This window comes from Ammospiza nelsoni, chromosome 6, assembly GCF_027579445.1.
Source record: "Ammospiza nelsoni isolate bAmmNel1 chromosome 6, bAmmNel1.pri, whole genome shotgun sequence".
NCBI lineage: Eukaryota > Metazoa > Chordata > Aves > Passeriformes > Passerellidae > Ammospiza > Ammospiza nelsoni.
In genome coordinates, this window is record NC_080638.1 from 20,654,643 (window position 1) to 20,670,907 (window position 16,265).

The 16,265-nt window shown below is 42.3% G+C and overlaps 1 protein-coding gene across 1 annotated transcript in view; it reads left to right on the forward strand.

The window, feature by feature from the left end:
* The first annotated feature begins 1,318 nt into the window (after window positions 1-1,318).
* LRP5 (LDL receptor related protein 5) overlaps window positions 1,319-16,265 on the forward strand; it is a 124,991-nt gene continuing 110,044 nt past the window's right edge. The window contains exon 1 of the mRNA XM_059473775.1: window positions 1,319-1,482. Within this exon, the coding sequence (XP_059329758.1) occupies window positions 1,389-1,482 (94 nt within the window). The 5' untranslated portion in view covers window positions 1,319-1,388. The remainder of the gene's footprint in view (window positions 1,483-16,265) is intronic.

Here is a 16,265-nt window from a genome sequence, read left to right on the forward strand (position 1 = left end):
CTATATGTTAAACCAGAAGCAAGAGAGAGAAGAAAACCTTTTCTTGCCCCTTTATAGGTGATCTTTAATGTCAGCACTATAAGTCTTTTGTAACTCCTTGAATTTTAAAAGTGCTTTCTGAGCTGAGTATTGTTGACTTTAGAAAAAAACCAAATCGAAACACTGGGGCGTTTCCCTTGCAAGGGAGTAACCAAGAGGACTTAAATAATTATTGAATATTTGATCCTGGTATTTGAGTTGGGCAGGGGTCCATGGGGCACCAAAAAGAAATCTCAGCTGCTGCTCTAGCACTTACAGCAAGGCAGATAAATTAGTATGTGGCAACGGGTCGACCTGGAAGTCCCTAATCTCTGAAATGTAATGAAACTATTAAAATGTGACATCCATTTGCTAAGTGTTTGCTTGTGATTTATGGCTTCTGCTCTGAGACTTGCAAAAACCGTTTAAAGGGGATGCTGGGCAGACCCTTGTGATTTCCACCTCTATACAAGGCCATCCAGCAATCCTTTTTCTTATTGTCAAATCAGTGTCAGCACAAGGACACTGATGCCCAAAAATGGATACTTAACTGAAAATTCTGGACTTACGCCGTTTGGTTTTCTCCCTGTGAGAGAGACGGGGGCAGTATTTGGCCTGTGAAAGGTGCGGGATGTCTCAGTGTGAGCCGGGTCCTTCTCAGCCCTCTGCACCTGGCGCCGGCACAAACCAAGCCCCATGTCACAGCGCAGTTTTTGCCTCTTTCCTGGTGGTAATGTGTTGTAGGAGCAGGTGGTATGCTTAACAGGGAGAGGGGGGGAAAGTCGACAGAAGACTGTTGAATGCATTTTTCTTTGAAAACTAGTGTTTTGTGGAAGAGTGACTTAATAAAATGTTTGTTTTGGTGGGAGGAGAAAAGGAAAGAACGAACCTCCATTCGGAAAAAAAACAACCACTCTTTTTCCTGAAGACAGAAAAGGGGGCGGGCGTCCCCGCTGTTAACTTCCAAATACACCAGCGAAAGGTTGCTTTTTGCACACGCAGCGAGCCATCTTCTGCAGCCTTCCCGGCTGGCTCTGGAGTGATAGATGCAGCAGGAAGGAGTTAACAAGATAAAGCAGCGAGTCCCGGAGCCGCACCTCCTCCCCGCGCGGCCAGGTGTTCCCACGCGTGGGACGCGCCGCGGCGGGACGGTGCGCCCCCGCCCGCTCCCGGGATGCGGTGCGAGCCGGGATCCTCCGTCCCAGCCCCCTCCCTGGCGGCGGCCTGAGGAGGAGGCGGAGGAGGAGGAGGAGGGTCGGCTCCAGCGCCTCCCCCCTTCCCCGCCTCCCTCCTCGCCGAGCGCAGCGCCCCGAGCATGGAGCCTGCCTGAGACGCTCCGTGCGCGCCGGCAGCTGCTGCGGCGGCACAACATGGAGGCGGCGGCGGCCGCGCCGCTCCCGCTGCTGCTGCTGCTGCGGCTCCTCGCCGCCTCGGTGCTCCGCTGCGAGCCGGGCTCGGCCGGGGGTAAGCTCCTCGGGGCGTCGCGGGGCCCGGGCGGGCGGGGAGGCGAGCGCCGCTGTCCCTTTTGTTGTCGGACTTGGGCAAACTTTCCCCCGCGCTGCGCCGGGAGTGCGGCGGGGAGGGGCGGGAGCGGGGCCAGGCTCCCGCGGAGGCGCAGGACGCGCACATGGACGAGACGGGCCGGGAGGAGCACGGGAGGCTGCCTGCGCCAGTTCCCCCCCAGAACTATTGCTCCTCGCCCCGCTTTCCTGCAGAAAGGGTGCGCAGGAAAAGGAGGCCTCTCCTCTCTGTTCCCTCGGGACATATCCCGCTTGGGGGCGAGGCGGTTTTCCCTCAGGGGTGGCTCAGGTAAACGCACACAGTTGCAAAAAGAGAGACAGAAGTCGCCCCCCCCCCCCCCCCCCCCCCCCCCCCTCCCGTCCTTCCGCGGTCCCGGGCAGGGATTTCTGTGGAGTTTGGAGGGGTCGGTGTCGGGTGTCGCTCAAACTCTTGGCCGGGCCGGGAAGGGGGTTGGGGGGAAGGCGAGTTTGCTGTGCGTGCCCTGTGTTCCCCCCTCGCCCCGGCTCCGGTGTGGGGCTGCGGGCGGGGGTCCGGCCCGGCCCGGCGCGGCCCCGCGGGCGATGCCGGAGCTGCAGTCCGGGTGCCCCGTCCCGGGCCCGGAGCCTGCCCTCCGCTTTCCCTCGGCCGTTCCGTTTCTAAGCGAGTGTGCTAATCCTTCTAAATCACAAATAGACGGGGGCGGTGCAGTGTCTGCAGCATCCGTGGGGAGCGGGACGGTGTCCGTTCCTCCTGCGTGCGCCTTCGCTCCCGACTTTGTCTCGCCCGAGACGGGGAGTTCTGGCTGCATGTGCGAGACTTCTGGGTTTTTGCTGCTGCATGTGGTCTGCCTGGATACATCACCCCGGTGCTTGAGCAAGCCGAAGCCTGGCTGTTCCGATTTCCTGGTAGTTTAGAAAACTCGGCTGTGTGGCCAAGGCTGTCAGAACATCACCTCAGGGCCTCTTTTTATTAGGCCACCCACCTTTTCAAACCTCCTGTAATTATTAGAACTGTCATTTAGAGCAAGAGAACAGACCATATTCTGCTGGCATCATCATTCTATATTTTTAGTTGGAGCTCTGCGTGGGTGTGTATTATGTATTGCTTATTCTGTCTGGATTATATCAAAAAGATACCCTTCGTATCGCAGGGTCCACCTTCTCCGTACATGCTGCCACAGTCTTTTGAAAATGTTTCTGAAAACCTGAAGTGTGATTTGTTCCTGTCTGTACACTTATGTTTGTGTACAGATGTTCACATTCCTGTTTGACTGAATGAAGCTAATGTAGCTTTTGGGGGGGTGGAGGGTGGAAATTGACTTCTAGGGTTCTTATATGAAGGCTTCTTAAAGGATTTCCTTACATTTACTTAACCGGTTCCAATAGAAAAATCCCTTTTTAAAAAAGAGATAACTTTGCATTTGGAATTCTTAGGAAAATAAGAGTTCGTGACAAAACTAAGGAATAAGTTCTAACTTGGAGTTTGGTTTTCTTTCACCTCCTTTGAGAGACTGATTAATTTAATATAGTGTATGTTTGATATGAGCAGTCACCTTCCTTAACATGCATGGAAGAACTGGGCTACAAATGTACAGTTTTTAATAATTAAGGAGTCTTAGTTACAGATCTTAACGACATTGCCTTTGTTCTGCCTACTTATTAGGAAGGTTTTGTTGTGTTGATCTGGACAGTACTTTTAAGGACAGTTCATCTGTCCTTTTAGAAGGACCATGGTTGTACTATGAAAGGCTCTCCATGGATTTAATTCCCTTTCTGAGAATCCCTGCTCTGTAAGGAGATGCCTGACTTTTAGCTATTAAAAGTAATTTGATGTGCTTATCTTAGAAATATGTAAATGCATCTCTGCGTGATTGGGGATCTGCTGGGAGCTTCTGCAGCGCTACAGCTTCACTGAAGTTTGGCATGTTGTAATAGATCTTGAATACTTTGGCTGTGAAATAATTTTGCTGTACAGCTCTTAAGTTCTTGCTTTGTATGTGGTGGTGTCAGGAGTGGTTTTATTTATGTGGCTTGAAATAATGGTAAACCTGTTTCAGATATGGCTTGTACTTGACTCATTTCACTGTGAAAAGACATAATGATTGTTGCATTTGGTCCTCCCTTGAAGGGAGGAATTTCTTGCTCATGCAAAGTATTTAATGCTTTTTCATTTTTGTGAAAATACCATAAGTTATGGATTCTTACTATTGCACAGTGGGTATTTCATGTGGGGGTCTTAAAATGTTCAAGTAAGTTGAGGTAATTCTTGCTTAAGAGCTATCTCAAGCCAAAATTATTTTTACTTAAACTCAAAAGTGCTTGCTTAACTGTGTCTTGTCATGCACGTGAATTTCCCAAAATAGTGAGATTGTATCTTAGCTTTCTTTAATGTAACAACTCTTTGCCTGATATCAACAAACACAGGATACAGAAAGGAGAGAAGTGTGACCCAGGGAAGTGTGATGGTTACAAATACTTGAAACTAGGGGTGCAGCACAAAATAAAAAATGCATTTGAGCACAACCAACCCTAAAATGACTTTTAATCCATACTGTTTACATGAGATAACCTACAGCTTGGGAAACCTGTTGCTGTGGTTAAATGTAGAAGGTAGCAGGAAAAATCACTTACTAATTTTATGACAGGGAAATGTGCTGTGTAGGAGTCCTCAAATGCATTTCAGTGCCATTTCAGTCAGTCTGTCATTGATTTAGGGGGCTAGTTACTATTTTCCTAATAACTATTACTAGCGTGATGTGAGGGTCTGTCACAAATTATGGTCATAAATCCTCTTGAAGTAGTGAGGAAACAATGAAAGTTCAGGCTGACTGTGAAGTTTAGGTTCATGCTTAGACTCAAGCACTGCGTCTTCTTTCTCCAGGGAAAGTTAAATAGGTTTAACTGTCTTTAGGTATGCGAACTAATTTGTTACCATATCATTTTAAATTAAATTATTTAGATTTATTTTAAAGCACACAGAGATGCTTTAAAATCACTCATACTATAGATGCCTGAAATTTGTAGATCAGCACGACACACAAAGTCAGTACTTAGAAGAACATGAATGTATTTCATCAGTTCCCCAGTGTAAGTTCCACCCTTGCCTCTTGCTGCTTTACCTTAAGAATTTTTATTTTAGCTGTTTATAATGTAGTTGTTGGTAAAACAGGCTATGGGTTTTGTCCCAGCTGTAAATTTTCTCAGTCCTGCATGTTTCTGGAATAAGGCAAGCCAAGGTAACTTTTTAGCAAACAGAGATTGTTTCTGGGAACTTGTTATCCTTTAGTGTTCGGGTAAGATTTGGCAGCGTAACAAGAAATAAAGGTTACAAAACCTCTCCTGGAATATAGACACACCTGATTTACTATATAAGACTGTCTACTGTAACTCTGCTTCTAGTTAAAAATTAACCAGCCCTGTACATTTCAAAGCATTTCTCTCTCTTTTTGTTCAAAACAGAAATAAATTGCACTTGGTGAATTTCAGTTGGTGGTGCTTAGAAACAGCTATAATAACAAGGTTTAGTTTCATGTTAGATCAGTATTTCTTGTGAGCTTACTGCATTGTATGAAAGCAGCCTGCCATCTTGAGACTAAGGACAATAATTTGGTTTAAATTCCTTCTTAGAATGAAGAGAAATAAAGCTACCTACAATACAATCTTTCTAAGAAATCCTCTTATTTTTTTCCTTATGTGTGTAACCCAAGGGTTATTAGACAGTCAAAATGGTTGGCTTTTGTAAGTTCAGAATTTCTCTTGAGAGTTGATGTCGCTGGAAAAAACCCCACAGCGCTGAGAACCCTTGAAAGAAATGGATGTTATTTTCTGCTCAAGACTTCTGTGGAGAACTCAAATGTGCCAACCTGAACTTCAGGGGAGGAGTGACAGTAGAACAGTTATCCCCCCAAGTTTGTGGCATAGGCCAGCAACAATGCAGCTCTACTGTGCACAGTGGAAAACAGCATTTTCCTTAGATTTTGAGGCATGTGGATTGTTCTTTTTTTTTTGGTATTCTTCCTGACAGGACATGTCTAACAACGCTGCAAGCTCACCTAGGACAGGAGCAAAGAATTAAGATGATGGCTAGGGATGCTGGCTAGGCAAACCCATGTGCTGTTTGGACACTGAAGTCTTTCTGAAGGAGGCAAAGATGTGCCATCTCCTGATAGCTCACATCTGGGACTTCTAAACTGGAAAAAGTAGTTCTGGAGAGTCCTGCTGTTAAGTTAGGCTATGGAAAAGCTCATGATAGAGTCAAAGGATATTTTTAGCAATTCTTGAGATTTTGTGTGGTGAAACAGTTGTGGCGAGAACAGGAAAGAAAATGGGAACTATGTCCCACAAAGTATTGTTCAGTAGAGTTGTTTGTTTGGAGCTTATGGGCCAACAATTCTTCTGGTTTCTTCTCTCTCAGAAAAATTGGGATGTGGAACTTAGCAGTGTCTCATCTTTGTGGTTTCTGTTTACTAAAGATTGAAACTATCTGTTAAGTCACCCAGTTTGACTGAGAAGCTCCAAAGAGTGTAAGGAATGGGTGATGGGCTGGTAAGGATGTTGAGGGTCTATGTAATAAACAAGATTTTTAATTTAGCTCTTCTTTCCTTTATTCTTGCTTGACTCACACTTTGCCTGCCAGCACAGACAGATGTAAGGTGTCATTTTGTATTGATGTTAAATCCAGGGGTGACTTTTGCAAGGATGCCAATAAATTGACACATGCTTGATTTAAATTGGTGTGTTTGCTCTGGATGATAAAAGTGTTAAAGCAATTGAAACTGCTTTCAAACCAATAAATAATTTGTGGTGTGTTAGATTAACTTAATGGAAATAGCCTACTGGGAAAAGAGCTTTCTTGATTGTAAATCAGCTGCAGAATTGTCTTCATTTCACAGTATGAAGGCTTTTTGCTATTGCAATAAACAGCACTAACAGCAGATGCAGTAGTAAGTTCTTGGTGAGATTGTCAGTGGTCTGAGGAGCTCAAATGTTGGCATGTGAGTTTAAAATGTGCCTGGTTAATAATATAATAATTGTTGAATTTTGTTTGGCACTTTTACTTTTTGAAATGCTGTATGTATTTTTACCTAATTCTGAATGATCTGCAAGCATGGCATCTGTTATTTATCATTTTGCATAAGGAAACGGAGCTTCCCCACTTAAAGTTCACTTACTTTAAACAGTAAAAAAAGCTGTCTTTGTGTCAGGCAGAATTTTTGAACTCTGGTCTTCCTGTTGAGACTATAGATGTAAACCAGGTAATTGTTCAATAAATCAAGTGTGGTGTTCCTGAGCTGTCATGAAAGGTGATGCAACTGGAGAAATGAAGTTGCAGGTGTGTTAGGGTGTAACTCTCCCCTCTATTATGGAAAGTAGAAAGATGGGAAGTGTATTTCTGGTTTTTATTTGGTTACACAAAGGTCTTGATTTTCATGTTTTCCTCATGAATTCTTGTTGAAGGGCATATGATGTTCTGTGAAAATGCAGTGTTTTTAATTTGGTAGTTCTGTCCTTACAAGACACCTGTAGGCTTGAGTTTTGTCTGAGAGGGAGAGAAATTACTGAGTTAGTTGTCTTGACATCTCTTCATGTGGCTTAGAATTTGATAACGTTTTGTAATGGTGATTCCAGAGGTCCTCTCTTGCCCTTTTTTTAAATGCCATGACTGTACATTTTGTTTATTTCACTATGTTGTTGCATTAAATGTGATGCATTATACATTTTTCAGTACAGGTTTTTGGAAGTGACTCGTTTCACATGATTGCTAAGATGATAAATTAACCCTGAGGGATTCTTGATCCTCAGCCTTCAAGAATTAGACTGGAGGTAGGAGAGGGCAGTCAGTAGAGACAGAAGCTTGACCCCCCTTTGTGTGGTGTTTCCAAGAGTAAAGCAAGGCCAGAGAGTGTGAGTGAGTGTTGTCTGCCTTGTGCTTCTGCACCTCTGGGCAGATGAGGAGTAGCAGTGGATTGAATGAACCTGCCTAGTGAACTCTGGGCTTTGGGAATCAAATACTGTTACTGTTATGGGATTTTGCAGATGTTCTTTTTCTTTTCTGCTGTTTAGTGCTGGTTTTAACTAAATAATAAAAAAAAAGGAAGTAGAGAATCTGAGAAGGCTCAGATGATGAAAGTGTACAGTGCTGCTATAATCTATCAGTTGTTGATACATCATTTGAGAACTTCTCTGGAATTCTGTATGTATTTATGGCTTAAGCCATATAGTCCAGGGCTTGAATTAGGCACAGATTATGCTTACCAGCAGTAATACACTTAAATTCTGGTCAATAACTTCAGCATGCCTTCTGTGGAAATTGTGATTTCAGTTTCATGGATGCTTTTTCCAGTCCTTGTACTATTTTTCATTAATTTTGCACAAAGACATTTTCTGTTCTTCCAGATTAAACTTGTACTAGCTGGGCTTAAGAAGGGGAAAAATATTTAGAACACAAGGAATCTAATGAAATGGTGTGATTGGTTGATTTTTTTTCTTTGTTATTATACAACATCATGCTGTAGAGTATGGCAATCAAGAAAGTCAAGTTGCTTCCTTTTGGCCTTGCTGTAGGAGATTAAATTCTTTTTTAGTGGACTTTCCATGATCATAAACTGATGAGAATTACCTTGTTTGTCCTTAGTATGTGCTCCTGAAGCAAACAGCTGGGTTGTGCATGGGGTGGGTGAAGATTTCATAGGGATCCCACCATGACACATCTCTGGGGGCTTTCTGGCTTATGCCACCTGTATCTTGATTTCTTCTAGTTGGGATTATTTTTTTCCTTGTTTCTCAGACTTCCTAAGTAGCACATCCTTTAAATTTGTTCCTTTGGGTAAGACTGAAGGGTATTTTTTGTGACATTGAGTGAGTGGTCTGCCAGCTGCGTTATTGTTTTGAGGTTTTGCTGTTCCTTGCACCCGGTGGGGTGCTTGGGGACTGTGTCATGTTGTTTTCCTTCAGCCCATCATTTCTAGGGTGTTGTGAAAGCTGTGGCATGTTCCTGTGTAACCAGACTTTGTCTGCAGAGGCTATTGAGTGTTGAAATCTGTGTGTCAAGTTTAAGAAAGTCTTCCAAGCTGATTTCTGTAGTTTCAGTTCCATAAGTGGAGCAGAAATGATACTCAAGGCAATGTGAAAGGCCTTATGTCTTTACTGTAATTATTATTGTTCAAGGTTTATTTTCAAATAATTAATAAGGGACAGTTTCTACAAGTTTTTGTGCAGATACAAAAATAAGATTTTTGGGGCAAAAAGTGATTGCTTTAGAAGGACAATTGCAAAGTCGTGGTATTTGGAAATGTTTCTGCTGCATATTTGTTTTCACAATACTGTTTTTAGTTCTGTGGTGGTTTGACCTTGTCTGGATGCCAGGTGCTCACCAAAGCTGCTCTGTCTCTCCCCTTTTTGACTGGACAGGGGAGAGAAAGTTTAACAAAAGGCTCTCAGGTGGAGGTAAAGACAGGCAGAGATCACTCACCAATTACTGTTATGGGCAAAACAAACTCAGCTTGGGGAAATTAGTTCAACTTATTGCCCATCAAATCAGAGTAGGATAATGAGAAGTAAAACAAAATCTTAAAAATACCTATCCCCCACCCCTCCTTTCCTCCGTGGCTTATTTAATTTTATTCCTGATTTTCTCCCTCCTCCCTGCTAGCAGTGCAGGGGGACAGGGGAAGGGGCTGCAATCAGTTCACCACATGTTGTTATCTACACAATAACTTGTTTTTCCTTGTTAATTTCCCTGGGGACACTCCCACCATCACCCATGGGCCTTGGCCAGCAGTGGGTCCATGCTGGAGCTGCCTGGCATTGGCTCCATGGCACACGGGGGAAACTTCCAGCAGCTTCTCACAGAAAACACCCCTGTAGCCCCTTCTGTCACCAAAACATTGCCACACCAACCCAATACAGGCTCAGTCACTTAGACCAGTGTCTTGCTGATGCCAGGAAAATATATTCTGAAATAGAGCTATCTTTTTATCTGTGTTACATTTCATTATAGAGGAAGAGAAAAAGAGAGAGTTTGCCTCTTGGATAACAAGCTGTCTCTGGTGATGACAGTGAATGACTCAAGGAAGAAAAGGAACGGGAGGGTGTGAGATTTATTCTCTGTAGTATAACTAGGCAATGTCTATATAACATACTTGGTATTCTTTCTTAGCACTTGAAGCTAATATAAAAGTCACTATGCTGTTTCTTGAACTTCTCAAAGCAGCAGAACTTAAAAACCAAACCCCTAATCCTTTGTTTTATAGAAGGTGTCACCTTTGGACACTGAATCATAAATTACCCAGTGTTAGATGTGTATTGGTCCCTACTTACATTGTGCATATTGTTCCAAGAACTTTGGAGGCTTTGTGTAACTAGTTATTTCAAATAAAGGGTCACTTATGTATTGTGTCCCTTTTAAGGAATTTTACTCGTGGCCACCAAGTTTCCTATTTTCTCTGTCACCTTTTGCTTTTGTTTTCAGTTGTTGAAAACTTTCTGGTTTTAGACAAAGCTCAGAGTAGAGTTGTCTGCCTTATAGGAATGAATTTTGACATTAAACATGATACAAATGATACGAATAATTTTATTTTTGCTTTCGATTTTTTCCCTGATTGCTTCTCCTGCTTGAAATTCAGCAGCCTGAAGTATGAGGTGTTAAAGCAGCTATGTTTTTTTTTTTTTCCAAAGGGAAAATGTTTTAACCTCAGAAATCTGTATTGCTGACTTACCTGGATGTGTCTATCTCAAAAGATATAAAAGCAAATTAAACTGCTGAGTTATTTGTGTTCCCAAGTGAGAGCTAAGAGGATGAAAATGCACATGGGTGGCATTTTCCATTTAGAAAGTCTGCCCAGCTGTGGATGATTAAAAAAAAAAATCTATACATTATCTGCATCTTCAAAAGCTGAGTAAAAGAAATAGGCAGTTAGGGGGAATTTTGTTCTGTCTGGATTTTAACAGTGTGTTTTTTACTGTCTGAATGTGGTAGACTATTACTTATGTTCTAAATCTCCAGTTTGCAGGTGTTCAGTGATAGGGCATACTCAGAAGCAGTTACACATCTGGACTTACTTAGGCAAGCTACATAGTGAGAGTAGGGAGGGTGTGGCTAATGCAGGCACAATTATTGTGGAGCCTCAATATATTGGAATTGAATCACTTGCAGTTCTTCCGTGCCCCTAAAAATGAATTTGGATTTTCATCTCATCTGACCTATCTTCAACAGCCCTCCCATCCTGAGCCACAAAACCCTCAACTCAATGTCAGCTGTGGCTTTGGAACCTACACAGGAGGAGGAGGTTTTCTGTGATGCTGTTGAAAAGGTGCACTTTTCAATGGCAAAAGCACCTTTTTGTTCCTTCTGTCAGTCTCCTTATGGTTACTAACAGAAGGAACCATCCTCCAAAGAGTGAGGAAATATTCCTTGAGGCTTTTTGAATGGAGTAACTGAATTCTTAAGGGTTCTCCTAACTTCGTTTCTGTGAACATTGTAGCTAATGGTGAAATTTGGAGAAATGCACAGAGACCAGCAGAAATGTGAGTGTTGGATATACTTGCAGTGAATAAACCATGATCTGCAGGTGTTCAGTGAGAGCCACAGGCAGCTCAAGTGAGCTCTATAGCTTGTGTAGCTACCAGACCATTCAGTTCTCCTGGAGCAGAGTTACTCCTAGTTCAGAAAAATGCTGACCTAAGCAGAAGTAATCTTCTGCAAGGTCCTGGCTAGTTTATGGTGAAGTATTTACACAGGGAAGGATGTGAGACTCTGGTGGGACAGGGTGGTGGTGGTCGGGGGGTTTTCCACATGTGTCTATGTGGGAGCATGTATGCCATAAGTATCTATGTTCTCACATGCTTACACATCTGGTTAACTAGTTTCTCCTGCTCTGTTTTTTCCCCTTTCATTCTAATGGCTGTGTTATTGAATAACCTCCTGTTTCTGAAAAAAAAATCTCCATAAGCCAGAAAACCACAACCATACTTTTTGTGTAAACTTGAATACCTGATATTAGCTGTTGATACAGAATTTTGAGGAGAGTTTCACAGTTGGCAAGTATGGGATGGGAATTCAGTATACCTGGATTTGGTTTTGCTGGTGTTACCAAAGCATGCCTTGAAGTCTGTGAACTCTCAGCATTTTGAGAACAGGTGACAGTGATACAGAAATATTCCGAGTGCATCTTGGAGTAGTTTACACAAGAAGCACCTCAGAGCCATCTTCTCCTGTGCATTTGGTTTTTAAATAACCATCTAGGAGTGAACCTGCTTTGTTTGACTCCATTGCATTGTTCTCTTGATGGCTGTTGTTCCATTAGAGCGGAATGAAGCCTCAAACTAGCAAGATGATAGGTAAGGTATTCCTTAAAAGGCAGGCAATGAATACTTATTAATCAAAATTTTATGCCTGATCAGTGTTCTGCACCTAAATATTTGACCTTGCATAACCACTTTCCTTCCCTTTTTCAGTCTTTACAATTTCTGCATGCAGTATCACTTTCCTATATTGGTAGTATTTCTTCTTAACTTGAAAGCTCTTCTAGGCAGAGATCTTGTATATTGTTTTTAAAACTTTCACCTGCTTTCTTTGTGTTGTTCCCCCCTCTCCCCCAGCTATATGAAGAACCAAGGCTGCTTAAAGCTGCAATGTCTGTAGGTGGGTAATCTTTATTATCCAGTGGTCAAGAGAGCTCTTGGGAACTTGTTAGGTTACTTCCCTAAGTAGGATGATGAGGCAGCATCGTTGAATGAAAAGCAGAAAACCAAACCCTAAGCAAAATAAAAAAGCAGCCCCAAACCACCCTTCTATTTCTGGCAGTTTGGAAAAGCTGCCTGCTGTCCCTTTAGCATGTGGCTCCACTAACGCTGTCTGCCCATGACAGAATTGGTAAAACTGGAGAAGCTGAGGCTGAGTGTGTGTTTGAGGATTGCTGCTTTTCATTCAGTCTAGGGCACAATGGAGAGAAGATGAGCATGTGGAAATACTTTGTTTGTGACCTCCGTTGATGTTATCTCTCAACTTGCATGGTCCAAATAAAGGTTTTCATTGTTACCTGCAAAAGATGTAAGTGATCTAGGATTCATTTACCTTGGGTGTTAATCACCGTGACACATCTGGTCCTTCACCATCCTGTGACAGTAATTAGTTCATGGAAAAGAACTCTGGTTGCTGATTCCCAGGTTGTGGAACTCCTGGCATGTGGAGATAGAGCACATCTGGTGCTGGTCCTCAGAGGCAGAACGCAGCCAGCCCAGAGCTTATTGCATGTGGGGAATGATGCAAGTGACTTGTTTTCTCTGAACAATGGCTATGGGATCTTTGTGAGTGTTGGCCTCTTGCCTGTTGGGTGTTTTGGTTTTGTTGCTTTTTTTTTTCCTCAGGAAGTCTGTGTGCAATGAGGGAGGATGTGGAGTGCTGTAAGGTCTTGGTACAGCTGAATTGGTCCTCCAAGCAGTCTTTGCTTCTTGACAATGGTGCTCTGATACATGCAAAATGCCTGCTTCTACCACTGTAGAAAACACTTGGTAGATACAGGTACAGGGGTCCTGTCTTTTGTGCTTTTCTGACTCCTGGGATTCTGTGCAGTCAGTGTTGCAGGGCCATAGCAGAAGGTTTTCTTTCTAAAGGAGATGTTCTTCAGTGTTCAACTTTGAGCAACTTACTTGGGGCCTGTTAGAATCTCCTTCCTTGTACAGATTATAAGGCTTTTGTAGGGTAACAAAACTCACTTTGAGGTAGAATATGAACTCAGAATCTAACAGCTCTTCCACAATTACTTCCCCTGGGGTTCATGTATTTTGGAATGGTTTCCCCTCAAAGATTAGTTCTGGAATATTTTATTATGGTCTTATATTCATCTTGGTCTTGGAACTCATTTCACACTGTGTGGATTGAGAGTGAGTTACAGGCTTGTGTTAGTGAATCTGAGCATCTGCTGCTCACATCTTGATGGAAACTGTTTCTTTGTCATGGTTGTTTATAACATGTCACATTTCAATCCACTTGTTGATAGCCTCTTAGGACCCTTTTGTCCACAAATGGTGGTTTGTGATGGGGGAAGCCTTCCAAGAATCTGTGGGAACACTGGGTCACATGGCAAGAGTGTCCTTCAGACACATTTGGCCCTCGATTGGCAATGAGGCAGAGGATGTGTGGGAGGACTTGCTTGAATGGACAAGGGGAAAAATTGATTTGCTTGGGAAGCCACGGTGTACGACAGTTACACTCAACTTGCGTGTACTAGTGTGGGTAGGAATTTGTTTGGTTCCTTGTAAATTCTGCTGTTCTATTTTTTAATTACTGTTAAATTCTCCAGGTGTTTAGATCCCTGACCATTAGTTGTGAGGAAGCTGCTTTATATATTCTTTCCTGCTTATTTTGAATCTGTAGCAGCAGGTTTGTTTAGTTTTTTGTTGTGTGGGTTGGTGGTTTTTGGGGTTTATTTTTGGGTTGGGTAGGTTTTTTTGGTTGTTTTTTTTTTTTTTTTTACTCATTTAAATTTTATGAATAAAACCTTGGTTTCTGTTGGAAACTAAAATGACTTCAGGTGTCTCTGCTGATGCACAAGTGCCATCACTGTTGCAAACCACTGTGTTGGCAGGAAGTGATGAGTGGGTCAGTAAGGATTCACACCATCCAGGGACGATGTTCCATTACTAATAAAAAAGCTTTTGCTTGTTTTCTCAAGTCTTGAGCATCAACTGGAGATTGTGAGGAGGTTGCAGGGATAAAAATATAACTTGTCAGCTGCTGTGCTCTGAATTACAGCTGCATGCAGTACTTTCTCCTGTGCAACTTGTCTTCTGCTATATTGTGAGGCAGAAGCAGTACACCAAATTCTACAAAAACCTCTGATTTTCTCCAGGAACCAATACTGATTTTTTTTTTCTTTTTAATTTGAAGTGTTTTATATGCAAGAATAGAGCAGTCAAGCACAGTGGGGAATGTTTAAATGTTATGTGCACACACTTAAACTGCAAAAAGAAATTTTAGCACCAGTTTGTTATTCTAAAGTCTGAATTAATGTTGGCTGTTTATAAAAGGGAATGGACTTCACAGGGGTATTTTTGTACTTAATCTTCAGTAGGACACTGGGAACAGATTATTGTGAGTATTTGAGTAACTTGTGTTTGTTCAGTGTGCTTGGCAACATTTCTTTTCATGAAAATTTAGCTTTTAAGCTATTCAAATTCAATTCCAAAACTTTGGCCTTCACCAGGAAGGTAAGATGACTGGGAAGAAAAATTGGTGTGGGGTTTTTTTGCTTGGTTGTTTTTTTTTGTTTGGGTTTTTTGGGGGGGATTTTTTTTGCAGTTATTGATGTGTATGATGTCAGTTGTAAGATCTCTCTTGTGTATGTGGCCAGAAGTGACTGTGTTTTATTATCTTTATTCAGAAAGACTTTGAAACATGGAATGTTAATTTATTCAAAGCCTTGTCATAAATATTGCTTAATCCTGAGAGGAGAATTTTTGCTGGGATGATCCCAAAACACTGACAAATAGATGAGTGTACAGCAGATAGGCAGGCAGAGAATGCCTTCTCCCACGTTTGGCTGAGCATATGCCGAGTGGATGGTCAGACTCTGCTGGATCCTACAAATCTCCCAACTTCATCTCCACCTGTTGCACTGGCCAAGCAGTAATGGTTTCAGAATTCTTCCCAGTGTCTGAAATGGCACAAAACTTCTTAGTTCTGACAGCTGCAAGTTCATGTAAAAAAAAAAAAAAAAAAGCAGCTTTTCTGAAACTTGTCTCTTGGCTACCTCAAAGCACATCTCTCTATATCTTTGTAAGATTGGCACTACCAGAAAAGGCCTGAATTTGATTTATTTGCAGTTTATTCTTTAGGTTTTATTTAATTTTACTCAACAACTGATTCCCTTACTGCTTCTAAATCCTGGAGAATGGTTGTGTGGGGCTTTTTCCCCCTCTAATACAATATATAGGCACAGATCATGCAAGTGAAGTTGCAACAATGGAATACTGTTCAGTGAAGTTACCAATTTAATATATTTTAGAGCCTACTGGGAACTTTTGGTAACTGATGGTGTTACACCAGAATTGCCTAAAGCCAGAATGAGCTTTTTGGCAGCACCTGGTGTAGATTAAGACAAGGCTGTGTTGGAGTGTTTTGGCCAGTGGTTTCAGTTGAAGCAGCATTCTGCTTCAGTTCTGTGCTCCTTCTAGTGACAGTACAAAAATGTGTGGCCATGTAGTAAACTAGGCCTGAAAGTAACCTGCTTGGTTGTCTTCTGTTTTGTGGGATGCCTTATTCTTACTCATTGTTCTGATTATCATTTTATTGTTTTAACTTCCTTTTGTTCTTCTGACACCAGTCTCCCCCCTCCGTCAAACACATTATTAATAAATCCCTGCATCAGAGAGGAGAAAGAGGGAGACTGATCAATGACATAGACTAAAATGGGACTTAAATCAAATTTTCTCTAGTCTAATAAAACTGTGATACTGAAAGATCAAGGATTTGATGGGTCTAACATATCCAGCTTTGAAGGAAGGATGATGCCACATGTTTCAATGCAATTCATATGTTGCACAGCCTGTGACGTTGGGGGTGTTGGGGGTTCTTTTCTAAATAAAAAAAAAAAATCTAAGCTCTGTGTGTTATTTTTTGCAAGTCTTTAATTGTTTGTGCTGCACCTCATTAGTGACAAGAATAGCATCTTGGAGAATCTTCTGAGCAATAAAGAAACGGAGCATGTGTTCGCATTTATAGTGTGATGTGATGTGAAGGAGGGTTAA